At 49.5% G+C, this 25,807-nt stretch overlaps 10 protein-coding genes across 10 annotated transcripts; 5 read left to right on the forward strand and 5 right to left on the reverse strand.

The window, feature by feature from the left end:
- Nucleotides 1–2,866: 2,866 nt before the first annotated feature.
- Nucleotides 2,867–3,752, forward strand: DEU56DRAFT_820905 (uncharacterized protein). The gene has a single exon (XM_041354092.1). The coding sequence runs from the start codon at nucleotides 3,307–3,309 to the stop codon at nucleotides 3,658–3,660; it is 354 nt and encodes a 117-aa protein (XP_041205298.1). The 5' UTR covers nucleotides 2,867–3,306; the 3' UTR covers nucleotides 3,661–3,752.
- Nucleotides 3,753–8,618: 4,866 nt separating this feature from the next.
- Nucleotides 8,619–9,860, forward strand: DEU56DRAFT_531879 (uncharacterized protein). Its single transcript, XM_041346660.1, has 4 exons — nucleotides 8,619–9,019; nucleotides 9,081–9,089; nucleotides 9,150–9,481; nucleotides 9,537–9,860. The coding sequence occupies exons 1-4, from the start codon at nucleotides 8,949–8,951 to the stop codon at nucleotides 9,797–9,799; spliced, it is 675 nt and encodes a 224-aa protein (XP_041205299.1). The 5' UTR covers nucleotides 8,619–8,948; the 3' UTR covers nucleotides 9,800–9,860.
- Nucleotides 9,861–9,910: 50 nt separating this feature from the next.
- On the forward strand, nucleotides 9,911–13,547 carry DEU56DRAFT_861901 (uncharacterized protein). The gene is made up of 7 exons (XM_041355337.1): nucleotides 9,911–10,236; nucleotides 10,285–10,703; nucleotides 10,759–10,827; nucleotides 10,883–11,244; nucleotides 11,301–11,620; nucleotides 11,676–12,306; nucleotides 12,366–13,547. The coding sequence occupies exons 1-7, from the start codon at nucleotides 10,057–10,059 to the stop codon at nucleotides 13,223–13,225; spliced, it is 2,841 nt and encodes a 946-aa protein (XP_041205300.1). The 5' UTR covers nucleotides 9,911–10,056; the 3' UTR covers nucleotides 13,226–13,547.
- Nucleotides 13,548–13,578: 31 nt separating this feature from the next.
- DEU56DRAFT_820942 (chorismate mutase) lies at nucleotides 13,579–14,308 on the forward strand. Its single transcript, XM_041354093.1, has 3 exons — nucleotides 13,579–13,918; nucleotides 13,978–14,164; nucleotides 14,216–14,308. Exons 1-3 carry the CDS (start codon nucleotides 13,680–13,682, stop codon nucleotides 14,243–14,245), a joined length of 456 nt encoding a protein of 151 aa, XP_041205301.1. The 5' UTR covers nucleotides 13,579–13,679; the 3' UTR covers nucleotides 14,246–14,308.
- Nucleotides 14,309–14,696: 388 nt separating this feature from the next.
- On the forward strand, nucleotides 14,697–15,480 carry DEU56DRAFT_820946 (uncharacterized protein). The gene is made up of 4 exons (XM_041354094.1): nucleotides 14,697–14,963; nucleotides 15,018–15,112; nucleotides 15,165–15,199; nucleotides 15,275–15,480. The coding sequence occupies exons 2-4, from the start codon at nucleotides 15,089–15,091 to the stop codon at nucleotides 15,459–15,461; spliced, it is 246 nt and encodes an 81-aa protein (XP_041205302.1). The 5' UTR covers nucleotides 14,697–14,963; nucleotides 15,018–15,088; the 3' UTR covers nucleotides 15,462–15,480.
- Nucleotides 15,481–16,417: 937 nt separating this feature from the next.
- Nucleotides 16,418–16,909, reverse strand: DEU56DRAFT_531934 (uncharacterized protein). Its single transcript, XM_041346661.1, has one exon. It carries the CDS (start codon nucleotides 16,836–16,838, stop codon nucleotides 16,575–16,577), a length of 264 nt encoding a protein of 87 aa, XP_041205303.1. The 5' UTR covers nucleotides 16,839–16,909; the 3' UTR covers nucleotides 16,418–16,574.
- Nucleotides 16,910–19,005: 2,096 nt separating this feature from the next.
- Nucleotides 19,006–19,690, reverse strand: DEU56DRAFT_742465 (uncharacterized protein; the record flags this gene model as incomplete). The annotated part of the gene is made up of 2 exons (XM_041348934.1): nucleotides 19,006–19,550; nucleotides 19,600–19,690. Coding segments are annotated over 2 exons (636 nt in total), but the record flags the coding sequence as incomplete, so codon positions are not given.
- Nucleotides 19,691–22,000: 2,310 nt separating this feature from the next.
- DEU56DRAFT_742492 (uncharacterized protein) lies at nucleotides 22,001–22,492 on the reverse strand (the record flags this gene model as incomplete). Its single annotated transcript, XM_041348939.1, has 3 exons — nucleotides 22,001–22,218; nucleotides 22,273–22,345; nucleotides 22,400–22,492. Coding segments are annotated over 3 exons (384 nt in total), but the record flags the coding sequence as incomplete, so codon positions are not given.
- Nucleotides 22,493–23,291: 799 nt separating this feature from the next.
- On the reverse strand, nucleotides 23,292–24,050 carry DEU56DRAFT_688573 (nucleoporin Nup186/Nup192/Nup205; the record flags this gene model as incomplete). The annotated part of the gene is made up of 1 exon (XM_041347064.1): nucleotides 23,292–24,050. A coding segment is annotated over one exon (759 nt), but the record flags the coding sequence as incomplete, so codon positions are not given.
- A 1,268-nt stretch (nucleotides 24,051–25,318) lies between these two features.
- Nucleotides 25,319–25,582, reverse strand: DEU56DRAFT_742484 (heat shock protein 70kDa; the record flags this gene model as incomplete). Its single annotated transcript, XM_041348937.1, has 1 exon — nucleotides 25,319–25,582. A coding segment is annotated over one exon (264 nt), but the record flags the coding sequence as incomplete, so codon positions are not given.
- Nucleotides 25,583–25,807: the final 225 nt, after the last annotated feature.

Consider the following 25,807-nt stretch of genomic DNA (forward strand, 5'->3'; position numbering starts at 1 on the left):
CCTTCAAATTTCTGGCGAGGCGTTATTGCTGATATGTCTTTCTTTTTAGTGGTAGGCGAAGACATTCCAGACTTTCAACTGCCAAGTGAAGCGCCATCTCAGCTTTCACCCATCAAATTCAAAATCCATCACTTACCGAGGACAGCAGCGACGGGCGGATAGTAGGGGACAATGGGCGTTTTGGTCAAGTCAAAGTTGAGTTCATTTGTCACCGGGTTATATCCCACGAAGTCTCGGTCCATGATTCACTAGCTCTCGACAACTAGATAAGACCCGGGCTGTTCGCTGCGAAGCAAGGTTCTCGTGCATCCTCGATGTCTGCTGCTGTTCCATGGGAAGATGGGCTAGTATTCCAGTTAGTTGCGTTGCATATGTCATCTAGCGCCCGTTCCCTAATCGGCTCTGGAACATGGTCAGACATTTATGTTGGAGCTGTTAGCATTCGGACCCCTCTGAGTCGTCTGCTGCCTACAGCAACTGGTTCGTTCTCGCAATACTGTCATCATATCTTACAGTTTGTAGTTTATAACAACATAGATCAACGAGGTTTGCATTTGGCCTTCATCATCATAAAATGTATGATTTAGCGTGCACGGAGAAACTGGAGAATCTCTTACCCAAGCCATCTAGGCCCACTCTGCTGGGATCAACACGATGGACTTTTCTCCCGATGGAATTGTGCTGGCCACTGGTTCAAGAGACAAAATGACAACGTTGTGGTGGATGACGACATGGCAGATGCAAGGAAATCCATTTGAGTATCGCAATGAGGTCAACTGCATTCGGTATTCGCCATGACAACACAGTAATCTATACACCAGGCACGAGGAAGTGAGTGCGTCGCAAAGTTCAAGGGTCACCCAGCCACTGTTCAGCCGAGCAACCAACAATTCAGTCGTGTGGACGCCCGACAGCACACTTCGACTATGCATGCGCGAACGTTGATCTGCTGCTCGTCCAGGGTCAAGTCTTCAATCTGGGCGGAGGTGAGTGAGTGTGTGACAAAATACTATAGCTGAAATCTGTGGTACTTGCCTGCGCCTCGACATGCTCCACGCTCATCTGCGTCCAGGTCGAGGGTGACATGAATATCTGCGTTCTGAATAAGATCTGCATGGTAAGGATAGTTATAATGGACGGATGAACATACAAATGTCGTGATTCCGAAGAGTCATCGTAACACTAAGGCGCAGTACGGATGTGGATGTCGTCGGTCACAATCAATGATGCGTGGTGTCAATGCAGACTCTGATGTCTATTGACTCAGCGCTAATTGAGGAGAATTTAGATCGTCAAGAAAGCCTTCATTGGAAAACGTATCGGACGCACAGGTAGATCTTGAAGGTTTCATGCGCGCATAGAAGTTGATCTTAATGCAGGCTTATGGTGTCCTTGACGATCAGGAAGGGGCTAGAGGCAGCGTCAAATCCGGGGTACTATTCGTACATGCCATAGGTGTTTAATACACCTGCGACATGGATGAATACACCCCAGAGACAGATTCCCGCTACGGCAGATGCATATGTGTTGTGTCATGAATGCATGACTCGTCGTCCTCACCGAATTTTTGGGTGGACAATGTGCTCCGGCCCTAAACCGTTCATTAATGGCCTTTAGCTCGCACGGTGTTTCCAATGGGGTCCGCTTGGGGTCCACTTTAACTCGTAACGTTAACGGGTCTCTGACTTTATATCAAATTGACTTGCGATTTATTCATAGCATCATACGCTTGGACCACCCGAACACTAATTTGAGAGCAGAACACAAGATATATCAACTTGAACTGGTCAATTATACTACGTCAGCGGAACCCGAGGCTACGACAAAGACATATCGATTCAATAGGGATGCGAAGTGTTGGAGATGATCAATGATTTCCAACCACTGCACAAATGGGTTTTCTAGGCAAACTGACGGACTCGGACTTGTGGGCTGGGTAGGAATGCTTCGACGGATGAGAGTGTAATTGTAAGTCATAAATTATAATATGTACATTGGGTCATGACATATACTCCTCACAATAGTCGGTACAAAACGCCAATAGACAAGAACGAGCATCATCTTCACCGAACTCTTTGGCTATTGAATATTGATGCTCGGCAACCACGTTGCCTTAGGTAGCCGAGTCATCTCTTCATTCCACCTTCATCCAGACACGCAGGTACATGATTGCAATTATCTGGCTGCCTAGGCGGCACCTACATCGCATTCACACTCACGGTAAGCCGCATAATCCTCAATCTCTCTATGTAAAACTCACCATAATCAACCGTGCCTGCTCCCTCGGAACAACCACCCTCCTGGCTCTTCGTATCTCGAACTCAGTTTCTGTCCCATCGAGCTGCGCGTACGACGGCCTAGGGCCATTTCGAAGGTCGTACATGGATTGTGCATGGGATAGCTGTCCAACACATGTCAGCGCGACGACTGCACGATGAAGAACGCGCTCACAGACCTGTTGAGTCATCTTTGAATTCTTGCAATGCGTAGCGGCTCTTCCTCTCGGTTGGACGACGTATTATGTTGCGAATCACACTTCCAAGCCTTGTGTTAAATACTCTCAGAGCTGTGGGTGAACTCCACCGCACGCAGGCGGGCAACTGTCCAAGCAAACGAAAAGCGTCGGTGGCACAGTGAGTGGCGCGCGCTTTGATTTCACGCTTTATCGTCCACAGTTGCTTGTACACTAGGCGTTTGGCTTAAATCCCTTGTTCACAATGATGAAGAGGTCATCGTTCCCTCCCTTCACTGTCATTCCAAAATTCTAACTTGCTTCCGTACTTTTTTCGCTGCAAACATATGATCATGGAAATGGACATGGACATGGCTCTGACACGTTACGACTCCATGGTCGCACAGCGTTTCGACCCGCTACGGCGCACTAGCACGGTCAGTCTTTTTCTTTATCTCATTTCCCTATGTCTTCTTATTATCACTCACTTCTGTTTCATTCTTTAGAGACTTGTCTCACTTCTCAAAAACGGTGCTTCCAAACTGACGATAGGGCAGGACCTTGACGTCAGGACACACACGTGTGTGTGTTTACCTATTCGAGCGGGTGCATGGTTGGACCGTGAGGTTACGGCTGCTCCTCTTGAGGAGGGAGGTCATGACCCCGAGGCGTCATGCTCATCCATACCTGGTTCCACTTCCACTTCTACTACGGATACGCGCACATCTTCGCCTACGCTTGTCGATGTCCTTCCATCACACACTCAACAATTCGATGTATACGACCGTGATGACGTCGTAGTCACACGCACCGTCATTCGCCCTCATCGCGATCCTACTCGTACGCCATCTCGCATGCGGATGGTGCTTGCATGGATGTCCTCGTGCTTGCCGCCGTCTCCAACCACCACCCACTCTCCAGCTCCTTCTCCATATCACTCATCTTCTGCTTTATTATCCCGTCCCACCCCCCCTTCGAGACCCACAAGCCCGGTGCTTCAAGCTCTCAATTGCTTCAGCACATCTTCGGCTTTTAATAGCGACGTGGATGATTCTATGCCTATGAACAGAAGGGAGATACCTGTCTTGCAGGTCATTGTTACTCAGACAAGGGAGAGGTATGAGGATGACATGGCGTTTAAGGAGATTGTGGGGAGTATCTATCCTGGACCTGTGGCTGGCGCTGTTCTGAGGAGCAGCGGGGCTTGAGGTTGCCTGCTTGGTGTTTGCGAGTGGGCTTAGATGCTTGCAGGGTGGTATTCTTTTTGTTGAATAGAGGTATATTTAATTGCGATAATTAGTATGCACCACTTACTTCTATTCAATACACGTTCCTTTATTCCTCACAACTGCCTCGCAGTATCATCCTCCGCCACCTCAAAACTTCTCCTTCAGCCAGACGGGGCTGATGCCTCAGATACTCCCTCGTTCGAACTTGGGGCCAAGACTCGGAACTGTTCTTGGCGTCCGACTTGGTGCAGGGATATACAAGCGTGGTGAAAAACATGTGCATTGGCACCAACTTGAATCTTGGACGTTCGTTTCTGGATTGCGACATAAGCCTGCGACATGCAAGTCTAGATTGTCTGACGTGATCGCGACAGAGTCAGAGGCAATGCCAGAAGGGATCAGTACAGATTCAAACACCTACCGAGATAGGATAACTGTCGTGCCGCAGACTTGCAGGGGTGCTGCTGTTGGGTGTCTTTTGTCCGTGCTGGGCATCAAGGATGACATCCAGCAGAACCACTGCGGTGACCACCAACAGATACCGCTTCATGTCTGCATCGTCCAGAGCACTCGTCTGTACTTGCAGTTCCGCGTCACGAAGTACCCTACCACAGTGATACTGGGCTCTCTTTCAGTCGATGTTTCTGATACTTGGCTGAATGACCAGGGAGGGAGGCGTCTGCTTCAGAAATTTCAGGATTCTGTGATGCAGGCAGACGACGCGGAAGCAAAGCAGGTGAAGAGGAGCGGGCCAGGAAGGCAGCTGGATTACTGTCGGTGGTAGATGCAATGAGACGAGAATGAATGAAACCGAAAAAGGGAGCTCAGACAGACAAGCCCCTGACGCACAGTGCAGACGAATGAATCTGCTGAACACAATGGCAAAACCTGAATAAAATATGGATGGTGCATAGCGCATTTATGAGACAAAGCATGAAGCCGCAGTGGAAGCAAAGGCCGAGGCCGAGAAGCAGGCCGGAGAAGAATCCGAGTACAGAATTCGAGCATCAAAGGAGGGAGTAGCGTCACAGGTGAGAAGATGGAGGTGAAGCCCATAGAAGGATTCAGCCGTCTTCCAACGGATTGACGATGTGTGGGGAATACGATTAGGTCGAAGTAGCGGATGGTATGGTTTATGATGCCTATGTAGGAGGTTGTGAGATTTCTTCGGAGAATTGGACACAGCTTGAAACCAAGCCATTCACCTTGCATCTTTGGACACTCTGCATGAACACGCACAGGCACAACTGCAATGCTAACTTGACTTCCATCCCACAGCAATAGGGATTACGGAGTGGCAGATGATTCTTGGGCGCTTCAACTGCACAGCCCATGCTATACATAAGCTGTGAACACGAGGATACAACATGTCACATGTACCAAGAAGCGGTGAATTCAACTCTGACTTGACCGAAACTCCCATCGTCCCCCACTATCCGCATGTCGCTGTTGTCCTCGGTAAGTAATGGATTTGGAATTTGGTGGGTGAAAGCTGAGACAGCGCTGCACTCGGTAGTTGAAATTTTGGAATGTGTCTTCACCCACAACTAAAAAGAAAGAGACGTCAGCAATAACGCCTCGCCAGAAATTTGAAGGACACACCAGTTCGGTCTCGGGCGCCATACACCTACTTGACGGACGGGAGATCATTACTTGTTCAAATGATGGCTCGCTGCGGGAATGGAACTTGGAGAGCGGGAAACAGATAGGGGAAGACTGGCGGGACGGAGACAGTACAGTGATGAGTATAGCGTTGTCTCCCGATGGGAATAAAGTGGTTAGCGGGAGTGTTGACGGTGGAGTGAGGTTGTGGGAGATCGAGACAGGCAAGGTCATCGCGAAATGGACGGGGCACACACAGGGAGTGTTGTCTGTCTGTTGGAGTCGAGATGGTCAGCGAGTAGTGAGCGGGTCTTATGATGGGACAGCGAGGCAGTGGGATGTGGAGAGCGAAGAGACAATCCTGGAACCCGGGCCAATCAACACAGGGCATGTAACGGTGTACGCAGCCATCTATTCGCCAGACATGACCATGATTGCAACTGGTGGACGTGATAGGCCAGTTGATGAACGTAAAAACAAGTGCTCAATTAAAATCTGGGATGCCAAGACAGGCAAGCTTGTCGCAACTCTCAAAGGACACACAGGAACGGTGTCGTGCCTGGCTTGGACCGCGAATGGAAAAACGCTCATCTCCGGGTCATACGATTTCTCGATTCGGACATGGAATACAAAAACTTGGAAGAAGATCGCAGTTCTCGATGCGCACACTTCCCTTGTCCATGGCATTGCAATATCTCCAGATGGCCGCGTCCTCGCAAGCGCATCGTGGGACGAGACAGTGCGATTGTGGGACATCGACAACGGCCAGCCCATCAGTTCTCCACTCCAGCATCCAAATAATGTTAACTGTGTATCGTTTTCCGCGGATGGAAAACTACTAACAACTGGTTCCTGGGACAAGAAAGCGTACTCATGGGATGTTGCTACCATTCTTAAAGAAGCTGGCCTCAACGAACTTCTGTTGGATCCAAAGGTGAGTCGACAGGTATTCATTACATTCTCATCACTGAACGCGCTCTGTCAGGCCAACAGGATGGCACTCCCTGTACGTAACACCTTCGTAGAAGATCTCATTGCGTTCAAACATATAAACTCTAGGAAAATGCTACACGGGATGATACACTTCTCGATGTGCAGAAGGTAAGATGGCGTCCACTCAGGCTTTGTTTTAGCCAATGCTCATTTTGGTGATACATAGGCCATCGCACTCAAGCCTCCGTCTCATGTCGGATATCAGTCGAAGCATACAGCGCTTCATGGCACGCAACGCTACAGCGAAACAACTGAGCCCTTCCAAACGAAGCTAGCGAGGTTGGACAGTGCTCATGATTTGCAAACACAAAGTAAGCCCTAAGTAACATGCGCGTCCAGATACTCAATTCATTCCTCAGAGCTGCACGGGAAGTACGACAGTCACTCAAAAGCAGAAGGTCTCATTCGAAGGTCCATCGACGTTCAACCCTACACTGCCCCACTTCGTCTACTCCACACCACTACGGGGCTCTTATGTGATCGAGGGGCGCAGATAAGCGCCTTCACAACAAGCTCAGAGTACAATGAGCTTCTGTTATCGATCGCGACGCATCCAGACCTCCCAATGGAGCGCATTGCAGACGCGGTGGCGACGTACTTCCGTTATGTCATGTTATCCCACAGATGGGGAGAGAACGAGCCACTGCTGCACGATATCCAGGATAAGGACGTGTACAAGTTAAAGACAGCTGACGGTCTCGTGAAGCTGCAGTCATTTTGCACAACAGCTCGTCACGCGGGATATCACTGGGCGTGGGTTGATTCATGTTGCATCGACCAGAACAACAACGTCGAGCTCCAACAATCGCTCAACTCCATGTATGCCTGGTATCGCCATTCATCGCTCACGGTCGTCTACCTGTCGGATGTTCCACCTTCGTCCAAGTCTGGCGCACTGGCCAAGAGCGCTTGGAACACCCGAGGATGGACTGTCCCAGAATTCCTTGCTCCTACCGTCATTCGTTTTTGCCAACAGGATTGGACTCCATATCTCGACGATCACTCCCACAACCACAAGGAGTCTGTCGAGATCATGCATGAGTTGGAGGATGCAACGGGCATAGATGTACGCGCCCTTCGTTCCTTCCAGCCGGGGATGAGAGCTTCCCGAGAGAAACTCCAATGGGCGTCTACGCGCGTCACCACCGTGCCGGAGGACATTGTGTACTCACTTTTTGGCATCTTCGATATCCAACTTCCCATCCTTTACGGCGAGAATAAGCAAAACGCGCTCGGTCGGCTCCTACAGGAGATCATAGCTCGCTCAGGCGATATCACTGCTTTAGATTGGGTGGGACAACCATCCGAGTTCAATAGTTGTCTTCCGGCCGACATTTCCTCATATGAAGCTCCACCATGCGTCCTTCCGTCTTTGTCTGAAGGCGAGCTTGAGACAGCGGTCTCCTCGCTACGACAAACAGTCGCTGTGGATTTAGCCTTGAGGCTTTATGACAAGCTTGACACTATGAGGGCCCCTCGATTCGCAAACCGCAGACTCCATCTACCTTGCATCACATTTCCTGTCACCGAAGTCAGACGGGGTCGTGGTCCAGCCCACGAAATTCATTTCACATATACAGTCAAGGCAGATGGGCTTCATGACCTGCTGATCACCACCGAAGAGAAGTTGGTACAATTCTCACGGTTCAGGCCAACTCGACAGACATTCTTGCTCGTCCGTCCGTGGGACCGTCGTCTCCTCGAGTTGCCTGACTTCGCAGACGATGCGGAAAGCTTGGGAGATTTACCTCAGTCCGAGTTTTCTCTAGGTGACTCTGACGAGTCCGCCGGCAATTTGCCTGGAGAAGAGGAACTTGTTGATTCGGAATCTCACTTGCAAGCATTGCGATTGATCGCTCGCTTCGGACAGCCGTTTGGCGCATTTTTGCTCGCGCAGCAGCGCGGCGGAGAGTATAAGAGGATCGCATCAGATCACGATATCATTGCACAGGTCAAAGCTGTGACATCTGTTCACAGCATGATGGATATCAGAACACTTGAAATATTGTAGCTGTCTTTTTTTTTTTTTGAAGACTCGGATGACATCTTTGAGCAATCTTGACGATACATAACGATATGAGACACACACAGATACCCTGTAATTTGATTTGTAGCAGACGTTGGAGACCAAGTATTCATCACTGTCCTTCCCCGCAGTCGTGCTCGACACCTCTTCGTGACGCCCTACTCCGATCCGCGATTTCGGGATATCAACTTGCAAGATCTTGAGCGAAGCATCTAGCCCCTCCTCTGGCAATTCATGCATCTCTCCAGGTTCACTCTCACCATGGCCGCTGTATATCTGTCCGAAAGCTTTGCCACCAGCCTCGATTCATGATCGTCAATAAGGAGCGTATTTCTCGGCACCTGGAAATCCCCTGCTACGAGATTCAAACTTGACAGGAAAACTCCCTCTAAGCACGTTCCTGACAGCCAGCTTAGCTGTTGCCTGTCTGCGTCCCAATGGTGAATATCCGTGGTGGCATGTCCCCGAGAGTTTTTTCGAGACTGAAGGAGGAGACACACCTCTTTCTGGTGATCTGTGACATAAAAATCATGCATGGTTCGGGGCCGCATCACCATGCGGCGCTGCTGCTACCGAATAGCCGTGACTTTTTTCATCCCATCGAGGCTCGAGCCTGCCGTTCTCCACTCTTTCTTCCTTTACCATCATGCGCCATTGCAGTGTGTGCAAGATCGAATGTGAAAAGCCGCTACGATGCTCAAGATGTCTGAAAACGATGTGAGTACCAGCTACTACGAGAGATAAAAACCTTTTATCTGATTTGTGATGGTTGGGACAGCTACTGCTCGTACGTGACAGGCATCAGCGCTTATTAAACTCGTAGTCTAACATATCAATTCTTCTCTAGCGTGGAGTGCCAGAAAGTTGACTGGAAAGAGCACAAACGCACCGTCTGCATCAGGTCGGCCATCTTTTCGGAGGTGGAAAAAATGATGAAACAATGGCATAAGCCGGGGACGATGCTGGGGGATGTCAATGGGATGTTCCAACTGCTTTGGAAAGAGCGTCAGCAGAACCCGACTCCTGCAATGATATGCGATGGTTGTTTTTGGCCGTTCCGTGGCACAGCTCCACATGAGAATGACAAGGACAATGTGCGGCATGTAGGAGACGCCTTCAAGCGGTGCACAACTTGTGATTACACCATATGCAAGAATTGTGCACGCCCGGATATGCAAGGTGTGTTTCATGGCTCTCATCTCCTTAATTTTTTTGCTGAAATTGTGAGACTCAGGTGTGCCGTACATTGATCGCCCACCAGGCACTTGCCATTGTCCAAAGGCGAACTTTGGCGTAAGCTACTGCTTGTCGTCACCCTGTTACCTTGATGGTGGCGGTCTTGAGCCATACTATGGTGACAGGCACCCTAATATTGCGGGTAGTGGGTATGATGAAGGTGCATTTGAGCCGAAGGAGCGGCAGTGCAGGACATGCGGTGTGACTGCGCGATGCTTGAAGAAAAAGCATCTGAAGGATACGTTTCCCGGCGTAAAGTAGCAATGTTAAATTTTGCACCACTTACGCGAATTCGTCTTCGCTTGTTTCAGCAGGAATATGGTTGATAGGTCTTCTTTTGTACCCACGGTGAAAGGTGGACTCGTGACCACTATTGATCGATATTTACCCCACACGTTCGTCATTCAGCAAGCTTGTAATTAGCTAATAGACGCTTGTGGCCAAGTTCCAACGTCGAGCACCAGGTTTTGTGATTTAGCTGTGTATTGGCTCGGCGAGGTTCAACCTGAAACTGAGACATGGGGTTCCTTAGCGGGCTATCCGCTGTGCTCGCGTTTCGCACTGTTCCAACTACTATCCTCATAACAGTCATCTATGTGGCAGTCTTCAGCACTTTACTGGTCACCGACCAGCTCCCCTCTGTGCCCAAGCATACACAGGGCTTGGATTTTCAGCAGACATACAGAGACTTACACGAGGTGCGTGGTTTTCATGGATATGCAACCAGTTCAACTCAGTTCTTCCAGGTGGCCGCTCGTCCGCATCCCTTCAACTCGCATGCCAATGTTTTAGTTCGTTCCTACATCTTGAACCGAGTAAAAGATATCGCTTCTTCCTATGACCATGTCTCTGTGGATTTCGACCTTTCTTCAAATGCGTCTTGGGCTTCAGGACTCCTCTCCACCAACCCGTACGCCGTATACTACGAGTCTGACAATGTATTGGTCAAGGTCGAGGGAAGCGATAAGGGATTTCAAGAGTCAGGCGGACTTTTGCTCAGCGCACACTGGGACTCTGTCAGCACCGCTCCCGGGGCGACAGATGATGGTATGGGCGTAGTGACGCTTTTGAGCATGGTGAAGTACTTTGCGGAGAACAGGCCAAGCCGGACGGTGGTCTTCAACATCAATAATGGCGAAGAAGACGGCTTAAATGGAGCGCATGTGTACGCTACAATTCTGCTTTTTCTTTGCCTTGCACTTACTAATCTGGTTCGTCAGTTTCATGGAGCATCCGTGGGCCAACATCACTGATACTTTCTTGAACCTTGAAGGTGCTGCGGCGGGAGGGTGAGCTGTTCAGAGCGACATATGCTGTAGCACTTTGCTGACTGGAATCCTCAAGACGGCCACTACTTTTCCGAGCGACTTCTCGCGCTCCTCTGGCGTCATGGAGCACTTCTCGTCCGCACGCAAATGTCATCACTGGCGACGCGTTTGCGCGTGGTGTTATTCGCAGTGGTACAGACTACTCGGTTTACGAACAAGCTGGACTCAAGGGACTAGATTTTGCTTTCTACCGCGGCAGGAGCAGGTATCACACGAAGTACGACTCTATCCCTGGTATGACCGGTGACAAGAGCAAAAACGCGCTGTGGGCAATGATGGAAGGAACATTGTCGTCGAGCGTCATGCTTGCAAACGACGCAAAGGGCAAAACGAGGACCGAGTCAGTTGGACAAGGAAGTGAGCCGGTGTATTTCGATCGTGAGTTCTTTCATTGCTATCCCACCTGGTGGCATCTACAACTCTCCTCTTATCAGTCTTTGGTGCGATAATGATCGTGTTCACACTCCAAACTCTGTGGATCGTAAATATCGTCCTCCTTACCGTCGGACCTGTCATTCTTTTAACGTTGGTCTACTTCGAGCATATCATCAGAGTCACGTCTCGCATTCGTTCTGGATACTATCGCGCCCAACATGCTGATGCACACCGCGAGAGCTTTATGACGCGTGCGTCGACGGAAATAAAGCATTTCCTGAAAAGTTTTTGGGTCTGGTCTAAATTCTGGACTGCTTTGGTACTTGGTGTCGGCTTCCAGATGCTTTTGGTGGTCGGGTATGCGAAGCTGAATCCATTTGTCAGTGTCTATTTTCTCGTGCTCCTCACTCACTCACTCACATATCAATCATCAGGTCATTCACACTCACCCTTGGCTTGTACTTGCGTCCGCCCTGTCGCTTGCTTATCTCACGACAGTCCTCGCTCTCACTTTCCCACTGACGAAACATGGCGTTGTCCCTGCTCCAGAACAGCAAAAGCTGTCTATCCTCCTCCATCAGTATGTTCTAACATGGGCGCTGCTCGTATATGCAACATCAGTCGTCACGCTGGGAGGAACATATTTCATAACTGCGTGGAACGCTGTGGTTCTCCTTGGAGCTGTGCTCGCGTGTGTTGAAGGTATGACTGGTGCTCGGGGATATGAAGACGAGGAAGAGATTGTTGGGGGTGGTAGGCAGAGGCGTCGCGTGCGAGGTATCCACTACGATGCCGTGGGCACCGCCGAGAATGGCCATCAGGATTCCGAGAACGGGCACCAGCGCGTGGGCGTAATTGAGGAAACCGAGCCGACAGAGATTACACCTCTCATCGCTCAGCGTGGCGAGCACGCGCCGTCAGGTGAAGAGCAGGGCGCTATTGGCTGGTGGATTGCCCAGTTGTTGGTTGTTGTGCCGCTGCCGGTTATCCTAGTGTCTCATATCGCAGTCATCTTAATATTCGCGATGAATCAGACGCTCACAGACGGAACCAGTCCGTTTGGTGGTGAGTCTTTTAACGGATCTCGTATTGCGCTGGCCTTTGTGAGCTGACATGTTGTGCAGTTTATGGAGCGGTCTCGATGCTGGCGTTACTCATTGTTATCCCCCTTGCACCATTCAGCATGAACATGCATCGCTGGCTGAACGGCATCATTCTCCTAATATTCGTCCTGTCAACACTCTACACCTATCTGGTATTCCCATTCTCACAAGAAGCGCCACTCAAAATCTATTTTGCTCAAAGTGTGGACCTAGACACGTCTCGCGTGGTCACTGCACTGACTGGGCCTCGTCAATTCCTGTCGACCGCCATTATCCCCCGCTTCCCATCTGCATTTGACCAAGCCATCAATTGTACGGAGGCTCCAGACAAGCTCGGCCTGCAGACTTGTAAATGGGAGGTTGGGGATGCGTTTGTGCCCTCTCCCGGTGGACTCAAGCGTCATCTTGAGCAGGACCCTACATCGCCCTTGGAGAAGGAAGGGAAGTGGGTAACCACATCTATCAAGCGCACAGGATCAAACAGCGCGCGCATCAAGGTACAGGGATTGAATACTCGAAGCTGCACTCTCCAGTTCTCCGGCAAACGCGTAAAAAGCTTCCATCTTTCTGGCGACAGCGGAAAAGGTCTCCAAGGTGGTTCTGAGGTACCCGAGGACGGGCTCGAGCAAATAAGACTGTGGAGTCGTGATTGGGAGAAGGAGTTTGAAGTGGACGTTGATTTCGCGGGAGGCGAGGATGAAAAGGCCAAGGGGCGCGTGAGCTGTGGCTGGGCAGAGTATGAAAGTGCTACGGTTGGTGGAGGGCGTACTGGGGGCAAGATTCCGTCGCTGGAGGAGGTGCTCCTTTTCTTGCCGGAGTGGGCGGTCGTCACCAAGAGTTCGGCCGCGCTGTTTGACGCTGGGCGGGATTTTGAGGTTTGAATGCTAGGGCTTGAGAAGGCTGTGCATTATCTATTGAACTGGTATTTGACGGCTGATCATGTAGCCCATGTACTGGGTGATGCTTTTTGCCAGATAGCATTTACCATTGCTTGGACCTTGGATAAATGATCACGCGGAGGCTACGCCTTCACAGAAATTTGGAACCTATGTGGTCTAATGCGGGCTTGATGTTCTTCAGATGCCTTCGCCAAATGTTCGCGATACAAACGCCAGCCGCGACGAGTCGTCGATGACACGCAATGTTTAAACAGGCAACACGTGATACATCACGTGGTAATATTAAGGCGTCTAATAACATTCACACGTCAGTGACGTCACGACTCACAGGCTAATTTCATTTGCGTTAATCAACCGAACTGTTTGTAGTCCATTTTCGCTTCTTCAACCACCACTCGAAAAGCCACTGCAGTACTACACAAAGCGGGCTGCCAGGATGTTCGGTTTTCTTGTCGCCTTTCAAATCATTGGCTTTGTCGTGGCGTCCTCCCTTACTGACACATGTTATTTCGATCCTCTCCCTTCTATACCACCCTCCACTGACAACCGTACCATACCATGGGGCGATCCAACCATACAATACGCAAATGGCACGACATGTTGTTCTTCGCTGGACGAAGTTCGAGGACAGCTAAATACCATTGATGCACAGCTCATACAGCTCCTGTCGACTAGGTAAAATTTAAACGTGCTCCATATACTTCTCCATGTCACTAAGTTTTATGCGCCTCCAGAACCTCGTACGTGAGAGAAGCAACCCGCTTCAAGGCCACAATTGCAGCTGTCAACGATCCGTCTCGGAATCAGCAGGTGATACAGGGGGCTGTCGATGCTGCTCCATCGGTGCATTTACCACAAATTGTCGCTAAGAAGGTGTACGAGGCTATTATAAATTCCAGTGTACTCTTCGAGGAATGTATAGTGAGCGCCGTCCCACTTTTAACTAAATTGTCTCTTGCTAACTCGGAATAGTTTGACACTTATGTCGATGACTGTAATTAGCATCGCGACGCTGCTGGAATAGGCTGTCAGAAAATAAAACTTTTCACTTGTGCAAGCGATCTAGCATCCTGTTCCTTGGTCAATAGGTTGGATAGGATTCCGGTATGGGGTATTTGCCCATGGGTTGTTGCGCATGCCCAAGGAAAATGAAGTGGGTGTGCGTTCAGGGCTTCCCCACGACCGTCATTATCTAGGCGATTAGTACCATTGGCTATCGCCCACACCTTCATGTGACCAGCGACCACTCAGCATGTGCCGCTCGACATTGATGGCACAGAAAGGTGTTGTCACCCATTGATATATGGACTCGGTTCATCCTGTTTGCACCACACGGATTTGGCCCATGCAATGCCTAATTGGGCTCTTTTAGAGGGCTTGACTGCTACCATGTGTGATCCATGCTTGAGCTTGATCAAGCGGTTGCCCATTCACTCACGTACGGGGGGGGGGGGGGGGACAAAAATTTCGCATGCAATACACTGAAGTCTTGTTTCACGGGTAAAGAAACTACCTTTACCAGCGGTCTTTTCCCTGCGACTATCTGATGCTCCCCTGCTGGTTATTACACAGATCATCTTGGAGTCACACAGACTCACGATTTGCCACTGCTTAGGTGACCGGCCGATAAACGAGTAAGTCTTCATATTCATTGGCGTGTTTTGGTAGTATCTTTGAACTGGCTCAGTCTGTGTTGCTTTAGCAACACTGTATACGTGGACTGCTAAGGCATAAATAGCACTGCCTGGCGGTCTGTATGGTGGGGAAATGGTACCTCGTTGAACCCAATGGTGTTAGTCTCCCGTAGTCCTCCATACGCCCGTCAGCCAAGAAGGAACACCAACGATGACGACGCCGATGACGATGATGCTGATAAGAAGCACTTAAACTTACTGGGATCAGCACCAGGCGAAGGACCTACACCTCGACTAAATACCCCAGGTCCTGCACCCCATACTAAGATCCAGTGATAAAACAATCACGCACATCATCAACACTCAATTCGTGAAGATCGCAGAACCGTACACATGCCTGCGTATGCCATGTTTTGATTCTTTGTTCCATGTGTGGGTTTGCTTCAAACGGTATCGATAAGAAGTGTTTTCTGGTGGTGGTGGTCGATGCAACGTTGATGAGCTGCGTGTGGGGACGACAGCTCGTTCTGTTCTATAACGTTCGAAAAGTGAGAAGAGCTGGTCACACGTACGCCAATGGTTGACACCCAGTGAAAATAGGACCTACTGGGATGTACCACAAACAACCAAAATACTATTTCTATTTTTGTCGTAGACCCAAATATACCGAGATCTTAGTTTCAGTACACGTTACATTAGCTTACACGCAACCTTGCACTTTCCAACACATTGAATGTCCAAACCACTGCAATACATCAGGAAATCAACCCGAAATTGATATGACCAGACAGGATTGGTAACCAAAACTCATTATGACACGTCATTTTTTAACCTTAGATAAATTTATTATGGTGTAACACATGGGTAAAATGAGATAAGACTATGCCAGAGAAATACCATCTTGGCGTGCATCTTGTAAGCAAACAACAGTGAGATAACTGCATGTCCATGCACTGTAACTGAATGGCTGCAGGTCATCACATTTCTAGTAGAATTATAATCCACTGTGACATTTTTAAACAGTGAGAAATATCTTATCTGGGTTGCATAGAAGGTGCAAGAACTACAATTGTGACAGCCTGCTTGCACGTCATTTGATAATTTTATTATGGTGTAACACATAGGTAAAATGAGATAAGACTATGCCGGAGAAATACCATCTTGGCGTGCATATTGCAAGCAAACAACAGTGAGATAACTGCATGGCTGCAGGCTATCACATCTCTAGTAGAATTATAATCCGCTGTGTCATTTTTTAAATGGTGACAATACGAGGGAGATATAATATTGATCATGTATTTTAGATGGGACAACAACACAACAATTAAATGTTTCATACATTGTAACTGGCTAACCTCAACAAACATTATTAGCTGACTGTACAAGTGAGATATAATTCTGATATGTAATCGGCTGGCTATAGATTGTTATTGGAATTAAAACGTGTTAGAATGTATTTTCATTTGACTAGTAGCGGTACATAGTAGCGTGAATGTAAGTAGAAGTGTTGTACATCTTCCGTGAAGATCGCCTGGCCAGCGCCTGCGGCTTGTGCAGTGCCATACATCGATATCGACATGAGTTGTCGAAGGATTGAGCTTGGATGGCGGGAATCGAGCTTGACTGCCACTCTGGTCGCAGACGGTGTATCGTGGTATAGGGAAGCGGTCGACGAGCAAGTCCTGGATGTACGGCCGTTAAAGTGAGTCAGAAGCACAGCCTAATAGTCGCACCTGAGCATCTGTAATAGGGTTCTCCAACAGCTCTTTGAAGTTCGCGTACCCATCCTGGTCTTGGTAACCTGCCTTCCTCCATTGAGCGACCGTTTCACCGTGGAAAATAAGAATATGGAAGAAGGTATTGAGAAGAAGGATGACATTAGGTTTAATAGAGACGCTGTCCAGCAAGACAGGCTGAGGCTCGGCATCAAATGTATAAGACATTAGAGTAGGTTGGATCATGATCAAAGAGTTGTTAACGTCTTCCTCGTTGAGAATATGTCTGTCATATGGCTACTTAGCATCCAATAGTTTACCGCACATTGAAGGTACATACCTGTAGAATACAGTCTCGTTGGGACTGTTGTTAAACACTTGTAAGAACTGACTTCTCCGGAGATGGAACATAAATTGTGGATGGATGCTGAAATTATCCGTTAGTCTAAAGCTGACAGGGTCCTCCCTTGGGTAGTCTGCGAACTTATGGCAGAGACGGATGAGCATGCGGTCAAGCCAGTGCAGAACGCCTGGTGAGTCGTCTATTTCGACCTTGGAGACCGCTATCCTTGCCAAGAGTACGGCAGCGGCTTCTTGGTCGAAGGAAGAAGTTATGCTCGGAGAGTTCGCTTCTGCAAAATTTCGAGTGATTGTTATGATGCGCAAGTGCAGCAGCAATCTAGGACGAACCTTTATAGCGCGTTTGTAGTGCTTGGCACTGTCTCGTTCGATGTCATGATGAGAGCGAATGGGCTACTTCAGCTCATTGCTGACAACCATGCCGGGACCCTCTGTTGCAGGTCCACCCGCAAAAATCATTATACGTGCGCCCGTGTAAGGGAAAGTCGTCTGGAAAATATCATCACTCGGATACTCTTCTCACCAACAATTGATATACGCACCTCCAGGGGTCCAACAGCTACACTTTCGGCCACACCAGTGCAACGTAAAGAGCGCTTGTCATTGGCAACGGGCCAAGGATCACGAGCGAGTGCTTCCAAAATACCAGTAAGCTAGAATTCGCATTGCTGTACAGGAAGCAAGAAACGGGCGGCTCCAAATGCTTGTTGGGGCATGGGCTGGCCGGCGCGGGGTGCGGCGCGAGTTGTCGTGCTGAGTTCGAGCATGTCTTGAATCTGTTTCTGCGTATACTCCTTGCCACCATGGAAGACATATGATTTGCTGCACTCGACATAGCCCAATTCGTGTACTTGTGTCTGGCAGTTAAGGTGATAAACTTGCACGCGGGGATGAATAAATATGGATACGTACCATTGTGCCGAATGTGATGAGTACAGCGACCTTGCCTAATAATGTGGGTAACTGTTCCAAAGCTCAGTAGGAACTTTCAACGGTAAGCGTATACAAACTCACTGGCAGCGACGTGGGGCAACTTCGATGTGAATGGTGCGGCGCATGAAGTGTCTCCAAGTTTAATCTGAGGAACATCCTCATCACCGACGATGAACATGTTAGGCTGCAATGTGGAGCGGAGTAGGTGGGCGTAAGATCTTAAACGAGAGAGTAAATCTTCCCCTCCCCATGACGTAGAGGGTCGGGAAGATGATGTAGGAGGGTATGCACTAGTGGTGTTGTGCCTACTAGTATGTCGAGGCGGTAGTGTCATTGAAAGTGACTCGTCATCGTGGAAGTGAAGCGTTGGGAGAGTCGAGCTGTTTATGAGGTTTATACCGATAGTACCATCTGTTAGTGGTTGGTTCAGCCCTGCCAATGTCCACAGACAACATGAGAACGTACACCATGATGAAAGGGTAGGCGGATTGACAAGAAGAGAGTATATCGAAGTCAGAGGGACCGAGAATGCATAGGACTCTGGTCTTTGGGTAGGAAGGTCGATTAGAACCGCATCTTTGAATCGTGTGAGGTTTACGGGTTGAAACAGAGGAAGAAGCTGCAGACCTTCATCCTCCTCATCTAAGATCGCCTTTTCACAAACTTGCCCCATTCGTCGGTTCCCTTCTCGCAGAGCAGTGTCTCCGGAATCCATGCAAGCAGGTAGGTAGGATTCACAGCCTCCTGGATGATAATGTATGAGCGAGAGATACGAAATATGACCTAACGACTCACGCGCTTGACAAGAGCTACGAATCCCGGAATATTATCTCTGGCGTATGCGGTCGGATTGACGTAGACCTTGGATTTACTATAGAGAAGGCGGTATTTGCTCTCCTCCTCTGCAGAAGGGGATAATGAACCACTACTCTCGCTTTGGGTACGCTGAATCTCGACCATGGAATCAGACTAATAAGAGGGGCTTGGGTAAACATGCATGGGATCATAACAAAGGCCAGTGGCGACTCACTGAAATTATGGACAAGGAACCCTTCCATGTTGGCCATAGCATCAGTGATCGAAGCGAGGTCAAACTAAAATATCGTCAGCCAGCGAAGTCTCACAAGGAAAACAACCCCACCTTCTCCATCGGATTCTTTTTACGTGCGGCTTGTAAATTCTCCGCGGCTTTTTTCTGCGCCTCAACAACATCCGGGTAGAGGTGCGCAATAGCAGGAGGTACAGGTGGTGGCACCTGTCCAAACCTCGCCGACATCTTCAGCTGGCTCTCGTAGACCTTCTTAATCCGCTCAGCTTTCTGATATTCCGCTATTTTCTGGAGGTCCTCGAGTGTCCCATCTAGAAGAGCGACGCCGATATGAGCCTGCTTGAGTGCACCGACATCATTGGTGCCATCTCCAGCCATGAGCGTAGTGTAGCCCAGCGTCTTGAGACTGGTAAGAATGAATTCTTTCTGCGTAGGCGAGACGCGAGCATAAACCCAGGTATTTTGCACCAAGTCATTCCAAGATGGACGAGATTCGAACTGCTCCATGGCGGCACCAGTAACACAGATATCGTACTCGTCAAAGAGGCGCTGGTCCAAAGACTGAGAGGGATCCACTGGGATAATCTTGGTTTCATTCACAGTGCGCCAGACCAGATCTATAACAAAAATCATTGCATGTACTAGCAGCAGCGATAATCAACTCACCTGATTCATGAGCGAGGTTCTCGCGCAAGTCCAGAATCAACGCGTCGCGATCGACGATCTCGACATCCCTTGCGACATGAACGGCCGTCAATGCCACATATGTAATAGAGTGACAAGACGATCGATTTGGCTGACCTGCGTAGTTTCTAGCAAATTTTGCATAAAGGACACGAGGGTCGGCGTTGCAGCAAGTTGAAGAGAGGAGGCGGCAGCAGGAATTTCAGGGGAATAGGGAGGGGTGAGTGGTTGAGTAGATGTCGAGCTCGAAAGCGACGAAGAGAACCATAGGTCGCGACGAAGAGGACGCGTCTTGAGTACGCGGCGGTGTTACTTTGGCAAGATAAATAATTAATGGTGAGAATGACAGTAGGAAACACATACTTGGATGCATGCATGATACCTGACGATCAAAGTGAGCAATGGGTGGCAAGGACGCCGCCTGGGGAGCACCGATCCTTGGTAGAGATGCAGACATTGGAGGAGTCAGGAGACCAGTGTGTGCTAGCGGACGCCAAGCAGACCAAGTTGCTAGGAGCCCAATGGGCAATGAGGGACGTGATGTCGAGCCCATTTTACAAGGAGTTAATGGGAGAGATGGAGTGGCCGTGTGCTGGTCGTCGTGGGGCGCTGGGAAGGACTCAACGTTGGTAATCTCGATTGCTGAGGTAAAAGGTGTGGGAAGTGTATCTTTTTAGGTCCTGCTGTGCTACATAGAAACTTGGACGGTCAGCAAGGATCACAATCCACTTCATATTTCCTCACATGTCACCACAAGACGAGGTAAGTGTAAGTCAGCCGGTTTGGTTAGCTATGAATATTTTTGAACGATCTCATCAGCTGCTATGGCGTATGGAAGAGTAAGTATTGTATTATCTATTGTATAGTATGGACTGATCTGTATCTGATCTGCGTGTGCGGTAGACCATCGCCAAAGGCGACGAAGAACAAACTCAAGGGTAACAAACGCGAGAAGCCCAACAAGCCGGCGGGTGAAAAGCGGGGGAGCGAGAAGCCGGTTATGAGTGGAAGGCGCAGCTTCAAGCTGAAAAGTTGGTGGAGACGAGTGGTGACATCTAAGGTGCGATGAATATCAGATCACAACGACCAATTGATTGTACTCACCCATTCACTTCTATTTGTAGATTTGTTGCCGAATATGCTCGGTGGTCTGGGAGAGGTCAGACACGAACGGGAGCGGGAGGAACGTCAACATCCCCCAGGAGATCTGAATACCACATGTGCACGTGGTCACGAGGATTGACCCCGGGCATTGCTGGCAATGAATAATTATTGCGGGAGACACTGGCAGATGACGAGGGTTTTGTTTCATGACGAACGGGTTTTGAGGGTTGGGGGTCGAATGAAGCAAGAGAGGTGTGGGGGGAAGGTTCTCTAGAACGCTTGTGCCTAGGAAATGAGGGTGACGATTCCTGGACTGTAGTGGGCAAGAGATCAATCGTGCATGCCGGCGTGATCGATGATGTCGACGGCCCCGTTTCAGATACTTCTGCCCTGCCTTAGATCGAAGGTAGGGAAGAGGCCTAGTCAGAACTGTATTCTGTCAGAGATTCGAGGAATGTCCAAATAGTAGCCTTCACCTCTTCTGTGCTCTGCCCAGGAACAACGACGCGTGCCGGGGGGGCACCCGAACCCCCAATTCAGGTATCCCGCAAGTCACCAGGGTGCACAGGCGGTTATACCTTTCGTTCTCAGGCTCCTCTTCATAAGGGCGCGCCAGACGGGATACCGTGTTGAGATCGTTGAGCGTGGTTCAATCTTGGCTTGCGAGGACTGATCAAGGGAGAAAGAAGGAGCATCATGCGCATCCCACACTTTGATGGTTTGTCAGAGAGCAAGTAACGAGGTCGTGCTTCCGCTCATGCGCCCAGTCTATACCATAAATTTTCGCAGTATGAGCCTTTATTCGCGCAGTAGGAAGCGAACCTTTCTGCCAAGTTGATCAGTGGACAACTCCAGGGGTGACAAACGCCAGAGGATCACCAAAAGCCACGCGAACACGAACCAACGAACTCACCAAATCCAATGTTGATAGCCTCGCCAGCGCGCCGATCAATCTTTTGCCTGCATTCGCCTTGAACGAATCAGAGTCTGGAGGCGGAAGAAGCCTGAGGATGCTCTTCATATTTATGGCTGGCGCCGAGGTTGCTGCTCGATAAATCACGCTCCACATAGCTCACGAGATGGCGCCACAGCAACAATAATACCATCTCAGTAGTGCCTGTGTATGCGCTCGTGAATATCACCCAGCAATAGCGTTCCGAAACGATTCTCACCGAGCATGTTTTTAACCTCATCTTGAGCCTCGTTCCTAAGTCGCTCATACTCTCTAAATATCAGCGACCTCTTCTGCGCAATGTCTAGATCTTGTAGGAAAGCAGGATCAGACACGCTGACAATCTGCACGAACCCAAACATTGTTCAAATTCGGAACACCCTCCAGAAAGACGCGCAGACGTACCTCCTGAATGTTGTCGACTCGAATATGGTCTCTCGAAGACAGTTCAGCAGACAAGTCAGCTATTTGTTTCAACGTCTCTGAAATATCATCGCAGAGTCCATTCAGCGCCTCAATAGCATCGCCGACTGCCGGTATGGTGGCTACGCCAAATCATGTAAGATTGTGAAGTTAGCACAGAGAGGACCATTACATACCAACAAAACGAGACGATCGTTCATCATGTCGAGGGACCGTGACCACAGAAGAAAGCACCAGCGTAATCTCAGGCTCTACAGTGGCAATTTTTCAGCAAGCGCTCAAGCAAGGCAGCCACTAATTTACCCGTGAATTCACTAGCAGTTCCAAGTACTCCACGATGGCCTTGAGGAGCAACCGTTCTTGGCGCCTCAAATTCAGATCAAATTGAGTGGTCGATCCATGCCAGGATGCAAAGACGCGGGCTCACAAAACCTCTGCGTCCGTCTGAGACTGCTTGGCTCCAGTTTCTATTTCCAAGGCACCTCGCAGCAAGGCCCAACACAGCTCTGTGGGTACCACCAAACCCAGAATTTGTCGACATCTAGAACAGCATCAGACACCGAGTAAGGCAAGGGTAAGAACGGCGGCTCACCAGCTCAGATTTTGGGATGAGGGTCAGGACACTTCTGCTCAGCGACACAATGAGATGGATTTCTTGAACAATTGACAAGCCGATCTCTTCAGCATCGTTTTTGAGGAGAATGATGATCGTTTCTCGATGGCTTGATAAAAAGTCGAGTGCCTGATTAGCAAGTCAAAGTAAATGTCCATCCACCAGACAACAAAATTCAGAAATCAGTCTTACCTGACTACTCGCTGTAGCATGTTGAGCTCCCAACGTCGTCAGCATCGCAGCAACGAGCTGAAGTGCCGGCATGAAAAGCTGGTGGTATCGCTGAATAGCCGAAGGCAAGAAAGAGTCTTGGTCTTCATAAAACGACTCAGTACGTGAAACCCCTCCGAAGAAGACAAAGTCAACATACCCATAAACGACTGATCCACTTCTGGTCTCGTATCCAAGAACTCGCATTGACTCAGGATCGGGAAAATTCGAGCTTCGAGCAACCGTTCCGCGCCTGGCCTCGTTTGTGCCATCCGTATCAAGAAGGACATCTTTGACTCGTAAACGTATATTTAGATCGTCTACGACATTTCTTCAGTTTTCTTCGCGATACAAGTGTACCGCTCACGTACCTGGGTCTGGTTTTAGCACATACTGCATTTGAGACTCCGCTTCCTTCAGTCCCTGAACAAAGTTCGACAAAATTCCATAGCGAACCAAAGACGTGAGGAGCATGCAGGACTTGTCCGAGCGGCATAGTTGAGTGAGGGAGTCTAGCAGCATGAAAGCGACAGTCTTCCGAACTTCGGTGCCATCGATAGCGTCCCGAGATACGATTGTGACAAGCCTCTCCAGCACACTTTTCAACGCAGCTAGCGTACCCTGCTCTAGCGCCGAGGCATTCATTGCAGGCGTTGGCGTCCCACGAATAGATCGAGATTCATTTAGGGACAGATCGTCGCGCGAAGAGAGAACGGAGAGGGACATTGACATTGACATCGACATTGATGATGAGTGTGATCCGAATGTCTCCAATGACGCCTCTCCCGAAGGTCTCTGATCACTCCCTCCGATAAGGTGGAAGTAATTGATCAACGAGGCATATAGGTTCCCGCGGACCAATTCGGAACGGTTGTTGTCCAGGATGCAGTCAAGGATGCTGCGAAGAAGGGCATACAGTCTCTCTGCAGGTAAAGAGCCCACATCAGTGTCCCCGCCGGCGGATTGAAGCATAACTTGGTGACGTCGATCTTCCCGTAGCTTCGTGATGCAAGAGAGCACGGCTTCCGAAAGCAGAACTGCGGTAGGTTCCTGGATATCAGAGGAACGAATGGCGGTAGGTAGAACGTGCAACAAGTCGAAGAGCATGTTTTCGCGCCTGTTGTGCTGGAGTGCTCAAATCCACAAGTCGCAACCATTCAAAAAGCGGCAAAACTCACGGTTGTCTTCAATCTAATACTAAGTACCACACTACCCATCATCTCGTATTCTTCCAGTGACTGATTTGCAGGCGAAGACTTTAACGAATGGGTGGTCGAAAAATTGAGGAAGGAAGGTAGTTGCAGTGTGGGTTCAGATGGCAGAGGAGGAAGGGGGCGAAATGACTCAATATTGCGCCGTGAGCGGTTTACGCGAGTAACGGGTTGGTCAGGAGGAACAAGGTTCTGCTGCTGCCCGCGGGTCTTCTCAACAGCGGCAGGCTTTTCCAATGATTTGCACTGTGTACTTGGGAGAGCGTGAGGCAGCTGGATTAACTATTCAGTAATATTCAAAGGCCAGCCCGCGGGCAGGTTTTTTAATTACATACAGTATGGATCATTCATCGGCAGGGTTCCTAGTATGCGTGCTTGCGGTTCGTGGTGATCCAGAGGGACCGCACCATGGGAAAGCGGCGGTGCTCGTTGTCTGAAAAAAGAAATTGTCGGGAAACACCGATAATCAAGTCGCAAATATCAGCAAGTACGAATAACACAAGTTCAGACCATCCACTGACCTATAAACCTATACATCGCGAACTTGACTGTGACTAAGATGGGCCCTCAGGATGCTGTCAGTGGCCTGCGCGTTGTGTAACTTGCGAATCACTGACACAATCAATAGGTATTGGTCCGAATTCCGACTCTTTTGCCACCAAGAACACCAGAGATCTATCGCGGACGAGTGCATAGGTGGTCTGTCGTGGCGGATCGGCCAGACGTGCCAGCGGATGTAGAGGCTCAGCCAAACGTGCGAGCAGATGAGGCGGTTGATCAAGGTGTGGCGAGGGTGGGGTTATGGAGGAGGCTAAAAGGGTTTTTGAGCCGTTGGAATCGAGCGTTGCTCGAACGTATCTGTGGTGTGGCGTAATCCTCGAGCTGCTGCAGACTGGACAAGGTATGAGGGCATATCTCATGTACAACAGATCGGTGATTTACCTTTTCACGTTAGAACGTGGTGCTGGGCGTCGTGAAATGATTCAGCTTGCTGTATAAATTAGCGCTATGTGAAAATGTGATCGTCTGACAGTCGACGATGAGCGTGAACTTGACTGAGGATGTTCTCGACAATAAGACAGGGCGCGCATAAGATTCGGAGCTGCGAACTACAGTAGGCGCGCAATACCCCCTATAAAGGGCGCGTGGACGAATCTGGCGGGCGTAATAAGGCCGCACAGGTGCGGATCAAAATGAGGACGTTGTGCTCGCCGACAACTTTCTTGTCGAGACCGTAATGGCAGCAGCAGTAGGCTCGTTGATGATACGGAGAACGTTCATTCCCGAGATGGCACCTGCGTCTTTGGTGGCTTGTTTCTGAGAGTCGTTGAAGTATGCGGGAACGGTGACAACAGCATCGTTGACGTTGTAGCCCAAGTAGGACTCAGCTGTCTCCTTCATCTTAAGGAGGACCATGGACGAGACTTCTTCGGGAGAAAACTCCTTCTGCTCTAAGGGCACTAGTAAGTAACTGCTTGTCACGGAAAATGAGAGACGCACAGGTGAGACAAGCACTGCCACATAGGGGTTAGAACGATTTGAGGTAATAAGCACGAAACCTTACCAAAGTACCAAAATACGTGTTCGAGTGGGGTGAACAAGCATGTATGTCCCTTGGGTGTTAGAGGTATTCAAGGCCCAAAGACTTTCCCACCATTTCATGCGGACAGATGCTGA

Source organism: Suillus clintonianus (assembly GCF_016758775.1).
Source record: "Suillus clintonianus strain FC179 chromosome Unknown DEU56scaffold_73, whole genome shotgun sequence".
Classification (NCBI taxonomy): Eukaryota; Fungi; Basidiomycota; class Agaricomycetes; order Boletales; family Suillaceae; genus Suillus; species Suillus clintonianus.

Coding starts and splice junctions, on each gene's coding strand:
- DEU56DRAFT_531879 (XM_041346660.1), top strand. CDS start 8,949: ATGCGCCATTGCAGTGTGTGCAAGATCGAATGTGAAAAGCCGCTACGA. Junction 9,482..9,536: donor TGCACGCCCGGATATGCAAG/GTGTGTTTCATG, acceptor TGTGAGACTCAG/GTGTGCCGTACATTGATCGC.
- DEU56DRAFT_861901 (XM_041355337.1), top strand. CDS start 10,057: ATGGGGTTCCTTAGCGGGCTATCCGCTGTGCTCGCGTTTCGCACTGTT. Junction 10,828..10,882: donor GAAGGTGCTGCGGCGGGAGG/GTGAGCTGTTCA, acceptor GGAATCCTCAAG/ACGGCCACTACTTTTCCGAG. Junction 12,307..12,365: donor CGGAACCAGTCCGTTTGGTG/GTGAGTCTTTTA, acceptor CATGTTGTGCAG/TTTATGGAGCGGTCTCGATG.
- DEU56DRAFT_820905 (XM_041354092.1), top strand. CDS start 3,307: ATGCGGATGGTGCTTGCATGGATGTCCTCGTGCTTGCCGCCGTCTCCA.
- DEU56DRAFT_531934 (XM_041346661.1), bottom strand. CDS start 16,838: ATGATCCAACCTACTCTAATGTCTTATACATTTGATGCCGAGCCTCAG.
- DEU56DRAFT_820946 (XM_041354094.1), top strand. CDS start 15,089: ATGACGACGCCGATGACGATGATG. Junction 15,113..15,164: donor CGACGCCGATGACGATGATG/CTGATAAGAAGC, acceptor CGAAGGACCTAC/ACCTCGACTAAATACCCCAG. Junction 15,200..15,274: donor CCCAGGTCCTGCACCCCATA/CTAAGATCCAGT, acceptor CCGTACACATGC/CTGCGTATGCCATGTTTTGA.
- DEU56DRAFT_820942 (XM_041354093.1), top strand. CDS start 13,680: ATGTTCGGTTTTCTTGTCGCCTTTCAAATCATTGGCTTTGTCGTGGCG. Junction 13,919..13,977: donor ATACAGCTCCTGTCGACTAG/GTAAAATTTAAA, acceptor ATGCGCCTCCAG/AACCTCGTACGTGAGAGAAG. Junction 14,165..14,215: donor TACTCTTCGAGGAATGTATA/GTGAGCGCCGTC, acceptor AACTCGGAATAG/TTTGACACTTATGTCGATGA.